Consider the following 19028-nt stretch of genomic DNA (forward strand, 5'->3'; position numbering starts at 1 on the left):
CCTGCGCCCTGGGGACCTCTCCGCCCCGCGGCCCCGCCCCGCCAGTTGACCCATATCCCGCCTTTCCCAGACCAGGCAGGCCGGGCCCCGCCGCTGGCCGGGTGGGTCCAGGCCTGGAAGGCCGGGCGGGGGCTGGCGGGAGCCGGGGCGGGGCTGGCGGAAGGACCGGGCCGCCCCTTCCAGCGAGGGCGGGCCGCGCGCGCCTTTAAATGCGGCGGGGCCCGGGGCGCGCAGAGTGTCAGCTCAGAAGGAGCGGGAGCCTTTCCGGTCCGCGCGCCCGGCATGCCCCTGCGGCCCCGCGGCCCGCTAGCCTAAGCCGCCCGCGCATGTGGCCGCGCGCCCGTCCCCGTCCCCTCCGCAGGCGGCCGCCGCCCGGCCCCGGCATGGCCTCCGCGTCCCCGCTGGTCCCTGGCTGGTCCCCTGTGCTGCCGCTCGCCCCTGGCCCCGCCGCTATGCCGGCGCGCGCGCTGCTTCTGGCCGCGCTGGCCGCGCTGGCGCTGGCCCGAGAGCCCCCGGCGGCGCCGTGTCCCGCGCGCTGTGACGTGTCGCGGTGCCCGAGCCCTCGCTGCCCCGGCGGCTACGTGCCCGACCTATGCAACTGCTGCCTGGTGTGCGCGGCCAGCGAGGGCGAGCCGTGCGGCCGCCCCCTCGACTCGCCGTGCGGGGAGAGCCTGGAGTGCACGCGCGGCGTGTGCCGCTGCCGCTGGGCGCACGCCGTGTGCGGCACCGACGGGCACACCTACGCCAACGTGTGCGCGCTGCAGGCGGCCAGCCGGCGGGCGCTGGAGCTCTCGGGGACGCCCGTGCGCCAGCTGCAGAAGGGCCCCTGCCCCTCGGGTAAGCGCTCGGCCGGGGCCGCGGGTGCGGGGTGGGAGTAAAGGCGCCTCCTGGGGAAACGGAGGCTTAGAGCTTGAGAGGAGCCGCGAGGTCCGCACTGGCTGGTCACGATGGACAGGGCCTTTAGAAATCATCTAACCGGACCCCTGGCCTTGCAGATGGGGAAACTGAGGCCCAAAGTCACAGAAATACTTAATGAAACCCGGTGCCCTCCTGACCACCCTAGAGGTCTGGTCCAGCTCTTTGCTTTCCTGTCTCTCTCTGGCCTCGTCAAAACGTACCTGTCTTGTTGTATAGAACATTTCTGCTAGTCCCATATTCCCGCTCTGTCCGGGTGCTGGGTGGAAAGCAAACTTTCCTGGCCTTAAATCTTACCAAGAACGGATGTTCTCTTGCATGACATCCAGCGTTTTCTTTCTTTTTAGCTGCACTTAGAGTTCAAGTCTCCAGAGGGCTGTTTGGGAATGGTGAGCAAGCGTGTGGTCTCTGCGTGTCTTGGGGTCTCCTGGGACAGGCTGCCGAGGCAGGGACTTCCTTTGTCCCTCTAAATCCTGGGACAGCCTCCCCCTACCCGGAGCTGGCCGAGGACTGCTTCTTGCCACACAGCTTGACCCCATGCATGGAAGAAAATGCTAGAAAACCCTGCCGCCCCTTTATTTGTTTAGGGTACCTCTTAGGAAGTGGGTTCAGTAAGTACTCGCCGTCTCCACATGCCGGGCGCTGAGCCCCGAGTTCACAGAGATGAGTCAAGCCCTGTGTGTGCCCTCAGTTTGCAGCCGCTGGGGGGAGACGCTGACCACCGGGCCGACTTTGCGGGCCCTGGGAGCACCGTGGGGAGCCGAGCTGCCTGGGGCACTGAGAACCTTTCTGGGGTGAGGAGTGTCTCAACTGAATCTCACGGGTGAGGGGGGACAGGTGCTCCAGGTAGTGGGAGGGAACGGTTCTCTGGGAAGAGGGGATAGCACGAGCCCCCACGTGGAGAGCACCGAGCCAGCAGCGGCGGGCGCGGAGTGGGATGGGGGGGTGCGACACCGCGGCTGGGCAGGCTGGCGGGGATGGGGGACGAGCGGTCATAAGTGTCCTGCCAGTGGCTCAGACTTCATCCTGTAGGCCAGACTTCCCCAGTGGTGTCTGGTATTCTGAAAATAAGTGTCCCACGGCCCAAAGAGTTTGGGAACATAAACGCTGTCCGTGCAATGCTGAGTCACACTACCGTTGAGTCTCTCACAAGTTCTGAAAGAAACTGCAGTAAGAAAACAAAACAAAACAAAATCATAAAACCCAGGGTTTTCCAAGAGAATTCCAGCGGAGAGCTCTTCTTTCCTGGTAGAACGCGTATGCACTCCCCCTGGCACACTGGGGTTCTGGGGAACCCCGTCTGGGAAGGCTGTGTAGGATTAAATGTGAGTATTTGGGGGAGCCAGTGAAGGGCTTTAAGGGAGGTGAAGGTGATAGGGTCAGACTTGTGTTTAGATTGTGCCCAGGAGAGCGAGGGATGAGGGCGCGGTGCCCGCAGGGCGTCTGAGACGGGCGTTGGCACTGAAGGCAGCCCCACTGCTACCCCCCCTCGGGTGGCCCTTCTGCCTGGGCACCTGGCACTGGCGGGCCTGCCTCAGGCCGTGCCGATGGCTCCAAGAGACAGCGGGCTCAGGGCAAGGCTGGCGCCTGCCCACTACGGCTTGTGTCCATGGGGCCCCTCCAGCCCTGACTCCCCCATGTGGGGGACGCTGTTAGAATAAGCCTCCAGGGCCGGGCTGGGTGGGTCCCAAGCATTTCGAAACCCTCATTTCTTGAGAATGGTGTCCACATTTATAAAGTACCTTGTCTGTGTGTCCAGCTGGCCCGGGGCAGGTGACAAGGGCACCGTGATGGGCAGACCCCATCCATGCCCTGGAGAAACTCGACGGTCTGTCGGGGAGACACGTGGGAGGGTGAGAAGGTGGGGGGAGCCTGACCCGAGACAGGTGCAGAGGTCACTCACCAGGCAGGAAGGGGGAAGGAACCGCCAACATGGAGGTCACAGGCTGGGGCTCTAATGCGGGGCCTTAGCCACCCTGCTGACCCCCGTTTCCTCTTCTGTAATGAGCGTGGGGCTGGCAGGGGCAGCTGTCGGGGAGAACCATGGCAGGGATCGATGAGCCAGGATGTGTGGGCGCATGCCCCTCCTGAGCTCTCGGTAGACCACTTGTTAGTTCACGGGTCACTGTCCGTGTCAGCACCACCATGTCTGATCATCTGGCGAGTTCAGCTTCTGTGCTGAGCCGTGAGGGGTGAGCCGGGGCTCTCCCGGCAAAGGATGGCGTGGACAGGAGGGACCGGAGCAAAGCAGAGGCAGAGGAAGTGACCTCACAGGCAAAGGAGGCCACTGCCCTGATCCAGCCAGAGCCCCAGGGGCAAGGGCCTCAGGAGGGAGCTGGGGCCTTAAAGAGGCGTTGGGGGGGCCGCGGGGCCGCGGGGAGGGCTCGTGGGGCTGGTGTCAGTGCCCCTGTGCACGTTATGGTCTGTGGGGCCCCGCCCTCACTCCTGGGCCCTGGGTCATCAGCATCACCCCACGCAGAGGGACCGCAGACATCCAGGTTCCTGCCAATTACCGGCGCAGAATCCAGTTCTTAAAGAATACTTGCTCCGCCTGGGTCTCTGGTTCGGGCCGTTTTTCCGCCTCTGTCAGTCTGTCCCTTCCTACAGCACAGATGCGCTCAGGGCGGCAGGGAGCGGTCAAGTGATGGGTCTGAGGTCACTTGGCCAGGAAGTGACCGAGCCAGGCCAGACCCCCGCTCTGGCTGGCTTTGAAAGCTTCGCTGTCGCGGGGCCCAGTCTTTCTTCCACAGGCGGGGGACAGCAGGGCCCCCGAGGTCTGGAGTCTGAGTCAGGCCAGGGTCTCCGGCTGCTCAGCGCTCAGCCTCCGCTGAGTGTCACTGGCAGCATCCACATCACCCTGCCCTCCCGAGGGTCCGGCCAGAGGTCGCTGGGTGATGTCCCCATGTAGTGGCTGGCAAAGTGCTGCCCCTCCCGGGGTTTTCCGCACGAATTCCCACTGGCTCACCCTCGCCTGGGCCTGCCTTCAGATGTCCAAGCGCTGACAACTCGGGTCCAGTCCCCTGTGTCGGGCTCGTCCCTGGGCAGGAGTCCTGTGTCTCTGCTGGCCCTGGTCCTCAGCTGGGAAGTTTAGGCCACACGTGTTTGTCATGTCACCTTCCCCTCGCTCCTTACTCCCACCCACAGGCGAGTCCTCAGCTCCACCTGGACCCTGGCCCCGAGCTGCCCTTGTTCCCTTGCCCCAGCACCGCTGGCCTGCATCGCCCCGCCTCCCTCCTCGTTCCTCCGATCACTTCTCCATGCAGTGGCCACGATAACCTGGATCGATCCATTCTGCCCGTCCCCAGCAGGACCCCCCCCCCGGCAGCTCCCCAGCACTGACTGACCTACGAGGCCCTCTGCCATCTGACCCTTCCCTCCCCACAGTGCCACCTCATCCTCTGTGCTCCGCCTGCCGTTCTCCCCACCTCCGGGCCCTTGCACGTGCTGTGCCTGCAGCCCCAGATGCTGTTCCCTCACCCTCACGGAGCCACATCCTCATGTGTCTGGGCCTGGATGTCCCACCACCCCTGAGCCAGCTTCCCTGACCACCACGCCCAGGCAACCCCTGCCCCAGCCTCGTGAGCACACTGCGGGGTCCCTGCAGACCCTCCCTTCGCCTGTGCGACCAGGCTGCTCTGCTGTGTCTCCATCTCACCGGCTCTGAGCCCTTCATTCCCTGCCTGGCCTGCTGCAGCCCCTGCCGCACAGTAGGGGCTGTGAACTGAACGGATCATCTGTGCAACAGGTGAATCCCCTATGACCCTCCGATTCTCCTTGCATACCCCCAGTGAAGGGGGGCTCACTACCTTTCCAGGAGCTCTGCATATCCCCATCTCCACGGGAGGCAGGGCGTCTGCCTGGCACGGAGAAGTGTCTGTCAGCGGGACAATGAACACGGAAATGGATGTGCTCAGGGTGTCTGGAGGGAGAGGAGCGTCCTTGTTCACCTAAGCAGAGCCCGTGACCCTCAAAGCCTCTCTGCCCACGACTGCAAAGAGGTCTATGCACACCAGTTAATTCAAACCTTAGAGCCCGAGGGCAGTTTACAACGTGGCATTTAATAATCCACGTGGATTGTGCAAGCCCAGCGCAGGTTCTGACGGCGTCTCTCCCTGTTTTATTTATATAAGAGCTTTGCTCCGTGTTTGAGTCGTAATCCCCTTCACGGCTTCCTGCGCATGTCTTGGAATTCAGCCCCGGGGACCAGGCAGGATGACGCTTCCCGTCCTTCTCCGCCTGCCCTCACGCTGGACAGCAGAGCCCAGCCGCAGCCTCCAGCAGTTCCTGAGCCCGGAGCCCCGTCAGAGGGGAGCGGAGACCGGGGTGCTGAGCAAGATATCCTTTCTGACCCAGGCGGGCCCAGGGAGCACCCCACCCTCTGTGCTCCTGACGTCAGCCTGGAGGTGCAGCTGGGGTCCCACGGCAACCCCCAGGGTCTGCCTGCTCAGGCTTCTCCCCTCGCCCTGCACCTCCCCACAGTGGCCCGAGAGGGTGTCGTAAGACTTGGATCTCCCTGCTGAAAGCCCAGTCTTGGCTCCCACTGGCTTCAAGACCAAACAAGCACAGACTTCTGGTGCCGCCTGGCCTCCCCTTCCTGCCCGGCTTCATCACCATTAGCGGATCCCTGTGAAATCCCTGATCCTGTCTCATGAGGGACTGATGACTATGTGTGGAACCAGCTGAGGGAGACACCACCTCCAGAATGGGGAAAGGGGTAGATCAGGAAGGGCTTCCTGGAGGAGGTGGCATATAGACAGCCATTTAGAAGTGGGCACCAAGAGCACCCGTGCAGAGAAGGATGCCGGGAAGCGCTGTGAGGGTGGCCCATCGTCAGGAGGCGAAGAGCCACTGAAGCTTTATGGGTAACAGGTGTGCAGAATGGCAGCAGGGTCCCAGCTAATGGGAGGCCAGTGCCCTGGGCGGGGAGAGCTGATGAGGCCTGAGGATCTCTGACGGGGGCTGGTCGGGGGCTGTCAGGGCGGATGCATGGGGGGCCTTTCCTGGAGGCAGGGCACCTGGAGGAGCAGGTTTGGAGAGGCAAGGTGATGAGTGCAGGTTAGGTGCGGGGGGCACCCTGGTGAGGAGGGTGTCCAGTGAGAACAGGGTTCTGTGGCAAGAGACTGGCTGATGAGTGTCCTTGTGTCTGCGGCGGGCACCTGGCTAAGCAAGCGGTGTGTCCTGCCCGAGGGTCTGAGGATTGCCTCCTCCGGGGCTTTGCTTTGAGGGAGAAAAGCCACCCAAGGTCAAGGGTGAGACACTAGGCCTGTGCTTCAGGCTGTCAAAGCCTTAAACACACATTCTCTAAGTCTTGTTTGTCATGACCCTTTATAAGATAAAGCTCCGCAGGGGCAGGGTCCTACCCCAGGTGGGGAGGGACAGCTCCGCCCGAGCCCAGGCCCCCTGATTTTCCATCTGTTGCTCTGCACGCTGGGCAGACCACCAGCGCCTTGAGGAAGTGGCTTTCCTGTTTGATTTTGATAACGGTGTCAAACAAGTAGGTAAGAAAGAGAATTAAGTCACAGACCCCTTGTCCTCCGGGCAGCGAAGATGCGGCCAGAACGTGTAAGTGTGCTCCCTGAACCAAACACCAGGTCTTGTGTAGGGGGGAGCCAACGAACCCTTGGAGTTATGCAGTGCACAACCTGCCCAACTGTATGCTTTAGCCCCTGTGGTGCATGATAGGCAGAGCCAGAACTGAGACTCAAGGGTGAGTCCCAGCTACGCCACCTGCAAGTCTCCTAAGCTCTCTGCATCTCAGATTCATCGGTGAAATGGGACCTTTGTGGCTGGGTCACTGGACAATCAGTGAGGTGAGAATTTAAAGTGCTTTGCACAGCGTAGAAGCTAACAGACTTTAGTGTGAACAGACCTCAATACGGACAAAGTGGGTGTTTCTGACATAAATGGAATTTGTGAGAGAGGAGAGATAGTAGAGGAAGGAAGGTGCTGGGAGGCGGTGTTTGCGGAAGGCCTGCCGTGGGCCCAAGGGGGTTCCACTGACCTTGTTCAGTGCACGACCCAGCCGGGGAGCCTGAGCCCAGAGGAGTCAGCCGATGGACCAGTCATGGCTGGGAGGGCTTCCTGTCGGAGGAGGGCCAGGGGCTGACCCCACCTTGGCTTCCATGGTGACCCAGACTCCTGCGGGAGTCTTTTTGATAAAGGACAGACAGGCCGGTGGCACAGCCTTCTCCCCCACGACGTTGGCATGTTAGAGGAGCCAGGCTGACCCCAAGCTGAAGACTGGCCAAGCTGAGAGCCCCTGGGCAGCACAGCCTGTCACTGGCTGAGGACCAGCCCAGAGCAGAGGAGGTGCCTGGGGTCAGCGTCAAGGGACCTGGCTCTTGGCCGTGGGTGGGGGTTCTCCTGGCCTGTGAAATGGGCAAAGCTCCTGCCTTGCAGAACGGCTTCGAGAGTTCACTGGTCTCATGAACGCCTGGGGCCGAGTGTCCGACAGCTGCTGGGCAGGACCCATGGGGAAGCCCTGCGTCCAGGGACAGGAGCCTAGGCCCGAGGGCCACAGACCACAGCATTGTGCCCCTGGGGGCCACAGTGGGATCTCAAGGCCCTGTTCCTGGCTCATGGGGCGGGGGAGGCAGTCACTTGGAGACAGGCAAGTTTTCAAGAGCAAGAAAAACACAGGGGACTGTTCTGGAAACTAATAAGACCTGGGAGGCAGCTCCTGGGGCTTCAAAGCCTGCCCCTGGTGGGTGAGTGGGGCCTGGGGTGGGCTGGGGGCTGTGGAGGGGTCCCTGAGATGGTGCATTTGTCCCTGCAGAGCTTTCGTGCACCCCTTGCTCATTCACCCATTCTCTCACTGCTCCCTGCTCAGTGCTGAGGACCGGGGGCACCCAGGCCATGGGGACAGGCAGAGGGACACACCCTGGGGGGGTTATGAGGGGCTGTGGGACCCAGAGCGGTGAGAGCAGTCACTGAGCCTGCCAAGTCAGGCAGCCTCCCCAGAGGAGGTGTGCTGGCCCAGGCTTGAAGGATGAGGGAAGGGGCATTCCTGATAGAGGAAACCGGATCTTGCGGGGGAGGGGAGTGGAAGTAGATGGGCCTGAAGATGCAGATGGAACCTGGACACCCAGGTCCTTGAATGCGCTGTCATCTGGTCTGCAGGCTGTGTTTAGCATTATGGACAGATGGGCACAGCTGGGGCTTTGTGGTCATCTGCTGATGGCCCTTCCATCCCAGCTCATAGCTAACCGCTGGGTGACAGGTGGGGGCTTCTTCTGATAGAATAAGAATACCTCAGAGTTAGAGGAACAGAACTGGGTCTCAGTCTCGGCTGCCCATTATGTGCTGGAGGGGTAATGCATACAGTTGGGCAGGCTGTGCACTGCACAACTCCTAGGGAAGCCAGTCAGTCACACGGTGATCTTTGTTAATAATGGACTTGTGCAGTCCACAGCCTGTGTCACAGCAGTACAAGGTGGCCCTGCGGGATGTCTGGGCTAGTCACTTTCCCACTGTGGGCCTCCGTCTCCCCATCTGTCCTACAGCGTTATGACTACCCAGAGCTGGCACATCGTGAGTCCTCTTTCAGGGTTTGCCATGGTCCCTGAGCAATGCCACGCAAGAGTGTTGGCGTGGAGCCCGGAAGTGCAGCTTCTCCCCTGCGGCCTCTGGTCCCAGGCGCTCCCATCCTGGCGGGTGCCCTGGCCTCTCCCCGGAGGCGCCGCAGGACACCTGGCCTTGATTGCTTTGCTCTGTGTCAAATTCCTCCCGGCTAGAACTTCCAAGGCCCGTGGATTACAGTTTATTTTTGAAAACAAAACAAAACAAAATGCTAACAGCTGAATCTGGTCGGGACTGACTGTTGACTTCAGAACTTTGGCTGGAGGACGGGGTGGGGGTGGGGGTTGTCAAAACCCCAAATAAACAGAGTCTGCTTTCCAGCCGTGGGGCCCAAGGTTTTCATGTGGAAAGAAGTGGTGTGGGAACCGAGTCCTCCCTTCCCACTGATTCATGGGGTGATTCATCAGTGTGTGGGGAGGAGGACCAGGAAACAGGCCCTGCCCCGCCCCACCACCCGCTCCCCACCACCCACCACGGTTGGTCTGCTTAAAGGGACAGGGCCTGGCAGGGCTCAGGTCACCAGCTGGCTGACCCCAGAGCCCCACGGGGTGCCCCAGGCTCTCTCACCCTGTGCTGTGCCTGGCTGGTCACTCGCCTATACTCGGCACAGAGGGCACACAGAGGCACTCAGCATGCGTGGATTGACTATGCCCCGAATGAGAGAGGGAGTGCCATGGGTGGGGCATTGTGCTGGGAACCCCCAGGAGGGAGAGACTGGTTCTGGCTGGAAGAAGCCTGCTGGGGGCCTGCCTGGAGGAGGTGGGATCTGAGTTGTGCCCAGGACAAGCTGGAGCCCCTTGCTAGGGAGGAGTGGGGACTGCTCTGTGTAGGTGAGGCAGGTGATGGAACAGAGACTTGGGGTAAACGGCCCCACAGGTCACACAGCGGGGGTGACACCCCTCGGGGACTGCCCGCCCCACCACGGCACGGCGGGCACGCGCCTCGGCTGGGGTGAACCCCGCACACGTGGGAGACCCCTCCCACCGTGGAAGGGAGAAGGGCCTGGGGTGGGGGCTCCTCTGAGTCCGGGGCCATGGGAATTACCCGGCGAGGAGTGTCCTGGTCAGAGACCAGAACCCGGACAGGACAGCAGTTTCTGTGGCTGGTGGCCTTCCCTTTGCCTGGAGGCAAGAGCACGATTTGGGGTCCCAGGGGCCTCGGGGTAGGGGGACAGAGCTGGCCTTAGCCCCCACAGCTGACTGGTGGCTTCACCTGAAGTTTTGGGGACGATTCACAGTCCTGCGTGGAACCAGAGTGGGCCGTGACCCTGGGGCCCCTGTTATTGTGAGCTCTGAATCTTAGACTCCGCCCCCTGATGGTTTGGCCACGGTGGGGGGGGCAGTCCCAACGGTAGTCCCTGGCCACCTGCAGTTTGATGGGCAAGGGGCCTCGCGGGGCCAGCAACAGGCCGCGTCTCCCAGCCGGGCTCCGGCCACCCCCGGACAGGCCGCCTTTGACCCAGGCTGAGCCGTGGCCTGGGCCCCCGTGGCCTGGGCCCCCATGTCCCGTGCCCACTGCCCGGCTGGGAGGCAGACAACACAGAACTGGTGGGTGGGGCCTCCTCTCCACCCCTGACCTTGGAGCCTGAGGCAAGCTCTCTCCGCACCCAAGTCCAGGTCCGGCCAGGACGCACAGTCGGGGCAGGAGGGAGCACTGGGGAGACGTGAGGGACCCCTAAGGGAGACAGCCCCTGGCCCGTGCTCAGGACGTGCCTTCTCTGGCTAGACACGCATCTTCGGACAGGATTCATCCCCGCGAGCCACGCAGTGGCCCCACCTTTGAGATGGAGGCAGTGACCCCCGCCCTGGCTGCCCCCGGACGTGGGGAGATTAGTTGGGGTGTGGGTGGGGCCTGCATTGCCCACAAATGTTTATGGGGCATACGTGGTGGCCGCACTCACCCTGATGCCTGCTGTCCCTCCGGACAAAATGGAAAACCAGATTCTCACTAGATCCTCATGCCTCGTCACCTCCCAGAGACCCCCGACGACCTCAGCTGCAAACCCAGACTCCACAGGCCGAGACCTGTTTGCTCACCGACCCAGGTGCCAGGGGGTGTGGTGGGCTCCCCTGGGCAGGGAGCTTCACGCCTGTAAGGCACATTCATACCCAGTTCCCACAGGGTGGGGTGGGGGGAAGGGGGCAGCTTCAGTCTCATTTTCAGACTGGGAGTCAAGGCCCAGAGAGGGTGAGTGATTTGTCAAAAGCCACACAGCTGGAGGTGGGGTGCCCAGCCAAGCTCGGCATGCATGACTGCCAGCCCTACGCTCATTCGGGGACCTTACAAGCTGCGCTGGGCCACGTGGGTTCCGGGTAGCGCCAGTCTCCGGCGGGGACTTGAGAGGCCTCAGCACATGCCCGAGCAGGGAGACCAAAGGGATGTGGGCCCCGTGCCACCCACATCCCTCAGGCCTGTGGTCCTGGCAGGCGGCAGACCCTGCTGCTGACAGCAGCAGAAATCTGAGCCGGCCAAGGTTCCAGGGGAGTTCGTGAACCGCCCGGCAAGCCGGACTGGGGCATGGCCAAGTTGGATGGGGGGCCCTGGCGACTCAGACATGTGGAGTCCCACGAGGCCCAGGAGGGGGTCACACCGTGGCCAGACCGGGGCAGCTAGGAAGGGCGAGCCAGGGGCCCCTGCTGGAGCCTTGCCCGGGGCTGGAGGGACGGGCGAGAGCCGCAGGGGAGCGGGGAGGAGGGCGGTTGCCTCATGCCAGGGCACTGCTGTCTATGAGAGAAAGGGTCAGGGCCCCAGGGGGACCTGGCTCGAATGGCACGTCACTGCTCGCCGCTGAGGGCAAGTGTCCTAGCTGCTCTGAGCCTGCGGGCCTGCCAGGGGGCATCCAGTGAGTAATGTGAGGATGCTCAGCATTAGCCATTCTTGGGGCAAGGAAGCCCCCTCCCCAATGTCTGGGTGTCACCGTGCTGCTGAGTGTGGGGCGTCCCTGAGGGGCTCTGAGCCTGTGGGGTCTCTCCCTGGCGGGGCTTCCTCCCAGGTGGGGGTTCAGGGCACCGCTGTCTGGGTCTCATTAATGCGCCTGGTTCTTTCTGCCAGTGCAGGTCTCCACCAGCTGACCAGCCCACGGTACAAATTCAACTTCATCGCGGACGTGGTGGAGAAGATCGCGCCGGCCGTGGTCCACATAGAGCTCTTCCTGAGGTGCGTGAGCCCCTCCCAGGCACCCCCCATTCTAGCCCCGGGGGGCGGGCGGAGCCAGGTGCACGTGGGGTCAGGTGGGTCTCCCTGACGCCTCGGGGAGGGACACCCCCTCTCTGCCTCTGGTCTCCTCGCCTAAGGGAGTGGATACGCCACCTGTGCCCCCCGGGCTGCAGCTTGCTAAGCAGGTGTGTCCTGCGGGGGAGGGGGGAAAGCCCTGTGTCACAGAGGCTTTCTGAGCTGATTCTGGGAAACACTGCCGCCCTGAAGGCTGATCGTCTGTGGAATCCTGGGGTCTCTGCCCAGAGCGACCTCCCCTCCCCAAAGAGAAGACGTTGGCCGTTAAAAGTGTTTCTTCCTTCTGTCTGACTTCACGTCTTGGCCCCCGTGTGTGTGGAGGGGCCACCAAACCGCCCAGATGAGGCTCACAGGGTCCGAGCCCCTCCACACTGATGGGGAGCAGCGGGAGCCAGGCCCCGTGCACCGGAGTGGCCGGTCACCCCGAGGCCTCGGGCCAGGGCACTGGGGCCTTGTGCATTCACGTGGCGCTTTCCCCGGGTGGTGGAGGCCAGCCGTTGCCCTGATATCAACACCGAGGCCCATGGGGGTCCCTGGGGTGTGGGCACAATTGCTCACGCCCTGATCTCTGGCCCCAGCGTGGGGCTCCCTGCTCACTGGTTGTGGTGCTTGCCCAGTGGGAGCCCTTGTCACAGGGAGTCACTGCCCCCCATGTCTGGAGGGCGGGGACTGTGCTCACCCCTGATGGTGTCCACGGGGCGAGCACCCAAAGGCACGAGCTCCCGTCAGAAGAGCAGTACCCTTGGACCTACTGCGTGCTCCGAGCCCTGGTGGCTGCTTGGCCGACGTGTCTAAACAGTCCCGGTGGGTGCCCACCTCTTAGAGGAGGGAGCCGGGCACAGGCGGGACTCACCCTGAGTCGCGACCGGGGGCCCACCCCTCCGCGCTGACTGACATACTGCACCCCCAGGCCCTTTCCGCTCTCACGCACGGCTGCACCCCAGATGCTAGGCTTTGATGTTCCCGTTTCCTGGGTGTGGAGCAGAGGCCAGGAGCTCCTCCAGGCTCCCAGAGCTGCTGAGTGCCAAGTTGGGCTTTGACCCCAGGCCTCTCAGGCCCCAGAGCTGACCCCTTACTGCCCTTTCTGCAGGCTCCAGACCCCGAGACATGTCATTGAGGAAATTACAACTGGACACACTAAGTGGCATGTCGCTGGCCTTGCCAGTGGCTCAGATGGGTCCAGTGTCCTTCTAGAAGGCTCCGGGCATGGGGCTCCAAGCCAGCTAATTGCTGACTGCAGCCCAGCCTGGGCAGGCGGCAGTGCCTTTGCCACATCAGCCTTGGAGGCCCATGTCCCAGTGGGCGGGTGGGCAAGACCAAGCGGGCCAGATCCCAGACACAGATGAAATGTTCATCGAGCCTGGGAGCCTCCGCTGTGACCCCTGACCTGGGAAGGAGGCCGCCGGCTGCCTCGGGCCCCTCCTGCAGACAGGGCTAACTCCTACCGGGGTGCAGGAGGCCTGCGGGTGCAGCCCCCGGCGGGCCCACACCCAGAGCTGGGCGGGGGTTGGAGCTGACCGCGAGAATGCACAGAGGCTGGGGGCCCCCGCGGGGCCATGTGGCCAGGCTGCCTGACCCAGACAAGTCGTTCATGTGCTGGCCACAGCGTCTGCGCTGTAAACTCGAGGCCTGCTACCATGTAGAGTGGTCATGGCGCTTAAATCACTTCGTGTCGGGCTCGCGGCGCTCGGTGACCTGAGCCCCTGTCGCTGGTCCTGCCTGCGAGGCAGCCTTTCTGCACTCCCTCCCTTCCCTGAGATGTTCCCCCCTCACGTTCTTTCCCTCCTGCACCGTGCCGGGCCCCCCGGGGTACATGTTCTCCCTCACCTCTGCTAAGCAGCCTCGGGTACTGGGTACCCATTCCATCCAGGCCCCTCTGGGGTGTCAGAGAGGGTCCCGAGCTGCGTCCGGCGTCCCGCCTCTCTGGCATCCTGGCCATGGGCAGGGCTTCCTCTCGGCTCTGGTGAGGCTTGGGCATTGCCACATATCCGTGAATTCTGACCTCCGACCATTGGAGCCCATGGACGGAGGCAGATTCTGAGGCCCGGCGTCTGCCCGTGCCTGAACGCGCCCCCTGCCCTGCGTCCCCGGGGGACGGCGCCTGGTGAGGAATTCACAGAGCAGAGCCTGCTTGTCGGTCATCTGCGGCTTCTGGGCCACCGGCCCCCAGTGCTGCCCTCTCCCTGCGTAGGCAGATCTGCCCCCACCCCTTGGGAAGCTACCCCCCTGGGGACCTGCCCTGGGACCTCCCCAGCGATGCTACAGGCACCTTAGTGCTGATAGCAGCCCTGTTTGCTGAGTGACTTCCTGCCTCCAGGCATCACACTCAGCAGGCGACCTACCCCATTTCCCAGCGGGGGAGATCGAGGCCTGCCCACGGCCAGGCAGATAATAAGTGGGACGGGCCCAAGATTAGAGCTCCGGCCTGTCTGGCTCCAGCTTTGAGTTGTCAGGGCTGCGAACGCCTGCCTGTCCCAACAGGCCCGACGCTCATGGGCCTCCCATCTCGTCCCAGAAAATTGCAAGTCACAGATGCTCATCCCCTCTGTTTGGCTGTGAAAGGGGTCCAGGCGTCAGGGACCTGGCCACGGCCACATCTGGAGGTGGTAGAGCTGGGGTTGTCCCTGGGCCCCGGGGACTCCACACCCGTGATCTTTCACCCCACGCTGGGCTCTGCTTCTCACCAGCTGGTGCGTGACTGCAGCCGGCCCTGCGTCTAGCCCCCAGTGTCCAGGCCCTCACGTCCAGGTTCCTACATCCAGCCCCCCACGTCCAGGCCCCCGTGTCCAGCCCCCTGTGTCCAGCCCCTTGCATCCACACCACATCCAGACCCCCATATCCAGGCCCCTGTGTCCAGCCCCCTGCAACCAGGCTCCTGCATCAGGCTCCTGCATCCAGGCCCCTATTTCCAGGCTCCCGCGTCCAGGTCCCCATGTCTAGGCCCCTGTGTCCGGCCCCCTGCATCAGGCCCCTGCATCCAGGCCCCCATTTCCAGGCTCCCACACCCAGGTCCCTGTGTCCAGGCCCCCATGTCCAGCCCCCCGTGTCCAGCCCCTGTGTCCAGCCCCCCATGTCCAGCCCCCGCGTCCAGCCCCTGTGTCCGGGTTCCTGCGTTCAGGTCCCTGACCGCCCGCCCGTGCTCACCTCCCCACAGACACCCTCTGTTTGGTCGCAACGTGCCCCTGTCCAGTGGCTCGGGCTTCATCATGTCGGAGGCCGGCTTAATCATCACCAACGCCCACGTGGTGTCCAGCACCAACGCCATCTCCGGCCGGCAGCAGCTCAAGGTGCAGCTACAGAACGGTGACAGCTACGAGGCCACCATCAAGGACATCGACAAGAAGTCGGACATCGCCACCATCAAGATCCACCCCAAAGTGAGTGGGGGGGGGCACCTTCCCAGACCCCAGATCCCGGAGCGGCGTTGGCCTGCCCTTCGTGTGGGGCGCTTAGAGGAACCAAGGCCTGGGGACCCTGGCAGTTTGCTCCCAGGCTTGGGTCAAGTCAGTCTAGAACTGGGGTGTCCAGACCCCCGTCCCGTGCTTCTGCGAGCTGCCAAGTGCAGACAGAGCTCGGCTGCCGTCCCACAGCCACTCCCACGGGGAGGCCCTCCAAGGCCCAAGGACGCGCCTGGTGTCCCTCCCGGACCCACTCCAGGAGATGCGGCTGTCCCTGAGCCGCCCACAGAACCTGTGGGGAGCACTGGGACACATGCCCCGGGCCCTCCACATCCGGTCGCCCCAGCTGGCCAGGCAACCCCCAGCGGGGCCGCCATCATGTCCTGTCACTGCCAGTGGCCGTGTCCTGGAGCCTCCCACAGCCCCTGGCAGAAGGGGTGTCAGTGTCCTCCTATTTCAGAGGGGAAACTAAGGCTCGGAGAGATCATGCTGACCTGGGGCAGGGCTTGTCCAGTGTTGTAGTTATGACTGTCACCGAGCGTTGCTGCGGGCCACCCCCACCGTGAGGTCAGCGACCCGTGGGGCCACCTGTGCGGGTGAGGCTGGCTTGGCTGACTCTGAACCGGCTTCTGTTCTTTCTGAATAGAAGCGTGTGGTTTTGGTGATAATGGGTCTGTTGTGAGGAGGCTCCTTCCTGCCCATCGAGGGAGAAGAGATTCACCCCAATGTGGACCCTTCCCCACACGTGACCCTTTGACAGTAATTACTGAGCCTGGGGACACCACCTCCATTCTACAGATGAGGACACGCAGGCCAGGGGGACAGGGGCTGTGCTCAAGGACAGGGCTTGGCAGCGTTTGCGTGACATTGCGGGTGGTAAATACTTTGGGCTTTGTGGGGCCTGTGCATCCGTGGACACCTCCCCCCACCCGCTGCAGCCGCGGGTGATACAAACACGTGGCTGGGTTCCAATAAAACTTTATTTAAAACAGGTGGCAGGGCAGATGTGGCCCGAGGGGTCTCTCCTGTTCCCGGGGCTGCAGCCGGATCCTAGAGCGGGCACACCCCGACGGCCCTCGGGGGCCACGGATACTGGTGGAATCAGTAAGGCCCGTGTGCCTGCGGGCACGGTCGGCACCTGCTGCTTCTCCCCCACAGCAGGAGCTGCCTCTCGGCCCCTGAGTCGTGTGCGTGGCAGCTCCCCCAGCTCTGGGGAGAGCCGCTGCCCCAGGCCGCTCAGGCGCAGTGAGGAAGAGCATCCCCGATGTTGGACGTTGTCATCCCTCCCTCTGTGGCCGGCCAGTGACGGAAATGTCGTCGCTGTGGGTCCTCACCCTCCGCCTGGGACCCTCTGTGCCAGGCGCCCCACCCTCTGACCAACTGGAATCGGGTGGTCAGAGGGTCGGAGGTCGGTCCTTGTCCAGAGCTAGAGTGAGGCCCCCGTGATCGGGGCATGGTGGTCACCAGCACCTTCTTAGAAAGCTTTGTGTCTGTAAGTCATTCCAGACCCCGGGAGCCAGGAGAGGTCGTGCCCCTCACCGGGCCGCCCCAGTGGTGGCAGCGGACATAAGCGGTAAGACACCAAATCCCCACATTCACGGGGATGCTGGCAAGAGAGCCTCGGCTCCCGTCGCCGTCATGGACACTGGCTCGTCCACTCAGCGCCTTACAGCGCTCGGGAGTGCCTGCTCTGAGCGTGCTCCCCGCAGCTCCCGGACCATGGAGGCAAAGCCAACACGGCCAGCTCCCAGAGCTCCCATTCTGGCTGCAGAGTGGACAGACAGACGGGCTCCCCGGGCTCCACTGGAAATGGAGCGAGCAGCTGTCTCGGGGCGCAGACAGTGATGGCAGAGCTTGGCTAAGTCGCTTTATTGCTCCGGGCCGCAGTTTCCCTGTGCGTCTACACTGGGAGATCAGGTTGACCTGGATCAAGCTCCAGGCTTCCTGCAAGATTCTCGGCCGTACGCATCAGTTTGCGTGTGATGCATTTCCGATGGTATTCATAGCTCCTGTCAGATTTCAGAGGGACCTGTGACTATCAAACCGCTGGGCTCCATGACCTTAGAGGCCATGCCCAGCTGGACCATCTGGGCATCCTCCCTGTGTGTGACCTCTGTAGCCACCTGGGAAACCTGTGTGCTCACAGAGCAGCTGAGCCTCTGTTGCAAGGAGTCCAGCCTGGGTCTCTCTTACTATGGGTTAGCCAGAGGCCAGCCTGGCCTCCATCTGAGTTGGCTACTTGCCTTGGCCTTTGCCCCTGACAGCTCTCTCCAGCTGCTCCTGCCTTCCTGGGACCACCCCGCTAGGGGCCTGGCTTCGATCTGGCTCCAGTCCCACCAAAGGCAGACAGCTGAGCCTCCCTCCCCGTGTTCCCCCTCCAGAAAAAGCTGCCGGCGCTGCTGCTGGGCCGCTCGGCAGACCTGCGGCCCGGCGAGTTCGTGGTGGCCATCGGCAGCCCCTTTGCCCTGCAGAACACCGTGACCACGGGCATCGTCAGCACGGCCCAGCGGGACGGCAGGGAGCTGGGCCTCCGGGACTCGGACATGGACTACATCCAGACAGACGCCATCATCAACGTGAGTCTCTGTCCCCAGAGCCCGCCCCATCACGCAGCACATCCGCTCTCTAGAAGGTTCCTTCTTTATGCTCCACGGAGCCTGGGCTCCCTGTGACTTCTGCACCTGGGTGCCAGGTCTGCCCTGGGGGTTAGAAGCTGCTGCCCTGAGCCGGGACAGCCCTTCAGAGACGCAGAGAGTCTCTCCCCAAGACACCCCTGCCACCAGCATTCCTTTTGCCGCTGTTAGTATTGCTGCTGTAGCAGAGGCCACCTCTCACGCTCGCAGCGCCCACCTTTGTGGGTTTGCCGTGCTTCGGGCCCTCTGGAAATATGAGTCTTTGTAGAGACCCCTCACAGCCGGTGGGATATGACCGAGCCGTGGAACAAGCCTGGAGGGAGCCTGTGGGTCTGTGCGGGGTGCATGGGTCATCCGACAGCCGTCCTTGTGGCCTCTGGGGCCTCAGCTCCCTTACCTGTGAAATGGGGGTACAATGAGGCCTTTCGGTGCCATTGGGGGTGAAGTTTGATGACCCATCTATGTGCTGGTTAGAACGAGGGTCTGAAGACAGATCTTCAGGGACCCTCGGGCGGGCTCAGGGCTCCGCTCACGTCACATCTCCTCCCCTTGCAGTACGGGAACTCCGGGGGACCACTGGTGAACCTGGTAAGTGTCCCCAAGGGCAGAAGTCTCTGGTTTTGGTACAGCCTCGAGGCAGGGATGGAACACCAAAGATGGGCCTTGAATCTTCACACCCGACGGCTGGGCTGACCCCAAGCCCATGCTGCCCTGCCCCCCCCCATGCGCCCCAGAGATCCTGGGGAGTCCAAGGAATGAAGATGACCCGGACAGCGGTCAGGCAGGGGCCATGTGCCCAGCAAGGACTTGGGACAGGGGAGACACAGGTCAGGTCTGCTCACTGCTCTGGGTCCCCCATCCTTGCATTTACGTGTGAGGTGAGGGGTATCTTCATCCTCTCCCAGTCCCCTTGGGTCCCCTCCACCCCACGTCTGTCCTGGGACCCAGAGTCAGGCTCATTCTCATCCCAGGTGAGATTTCTAGAATAAACAGGACTTCAGGTCAGAAATCAGTTCAGGGCCCCGAAGTATTGGATGCCGTCCCCACCCTGGGAGCTCCCGTCCATGCTGCAGTGGGTCAGATGTGAGCACGCCCATGTGACATGAGGAGCAGTGAGGGGACTCTGGGGGAACGCAGGCAGGGAGGGCTTCCTGGAGGTGGGAGCATCTCATCTGGGCCATGGAGGCTGCGGGTTTGGGGTCGAGGGGACATGCAGGAGAAAGCTAGTCTGGGGAGAAGGCAGAGCAGAAGCAGGAGGGCTCAGAGGGAGCGT

At 62.9% G+C, this 19028-nt stretch overlaps 1 protein-coding gene across 3 annotated transcripts in view; it reads left to right on the forward strand.

Annotated features, from left to right (window-relative positions):
* Nucleotides 1–344: 344 nt before the first annotated feature.
* Nucleotides 345–19028, forward strand: part of HTRA3 (HtrA serine peptidase 3) — a 31134-nt gene continuing 12450 nt past the window's right edge. Inside the window, exons 1-5 of one of the 3 annotated variants that reach the window (XM_040625411.1) lie at nucleotides 345–837; nucleotides 11550–11649; nucleotides 14879–15101; nucleotides 17504–17698; nucleotides 18311–18343. In XM_040625411.1, the coding sequence (XP_040481345.1) occupies nucleotides 384–837; nucleotides 11550–11649; nucleotides 14879–15101; nucleotides 17504–17698; nucleotides 18311–18343 (1005 nt within the window). In that variant the 5' untranslated portion in view covers nucleotides 345–383. The remainder of the gene's footprint in view (nucleotides 838–11549; nucleotides 11650–14878; nucleotides 15102–17503; nucleotides 17699–18310; nucleotides 18344–19028) is intronic. The other 2 variants (XM_008706338.2, XM_040625412.1) reach the window with 2 other exon arrangements.

This window comes from Ursus maritimus, unplaced genomic scaffold (genome assembly GCF_017311325.1).
Source record: "Ursus maritimus isolate PB19 unplaced genomic scaffold, ASM1731132v1 scaffold_8, whole genome shotgun sequence".
Classification (NCBI taxonomy): domain Eukaryota; kingdom Metazoa; phylum Chordata; class Mammalia; order Carnivora; family Ursidae; genus Ursus; species Ursus maritimus.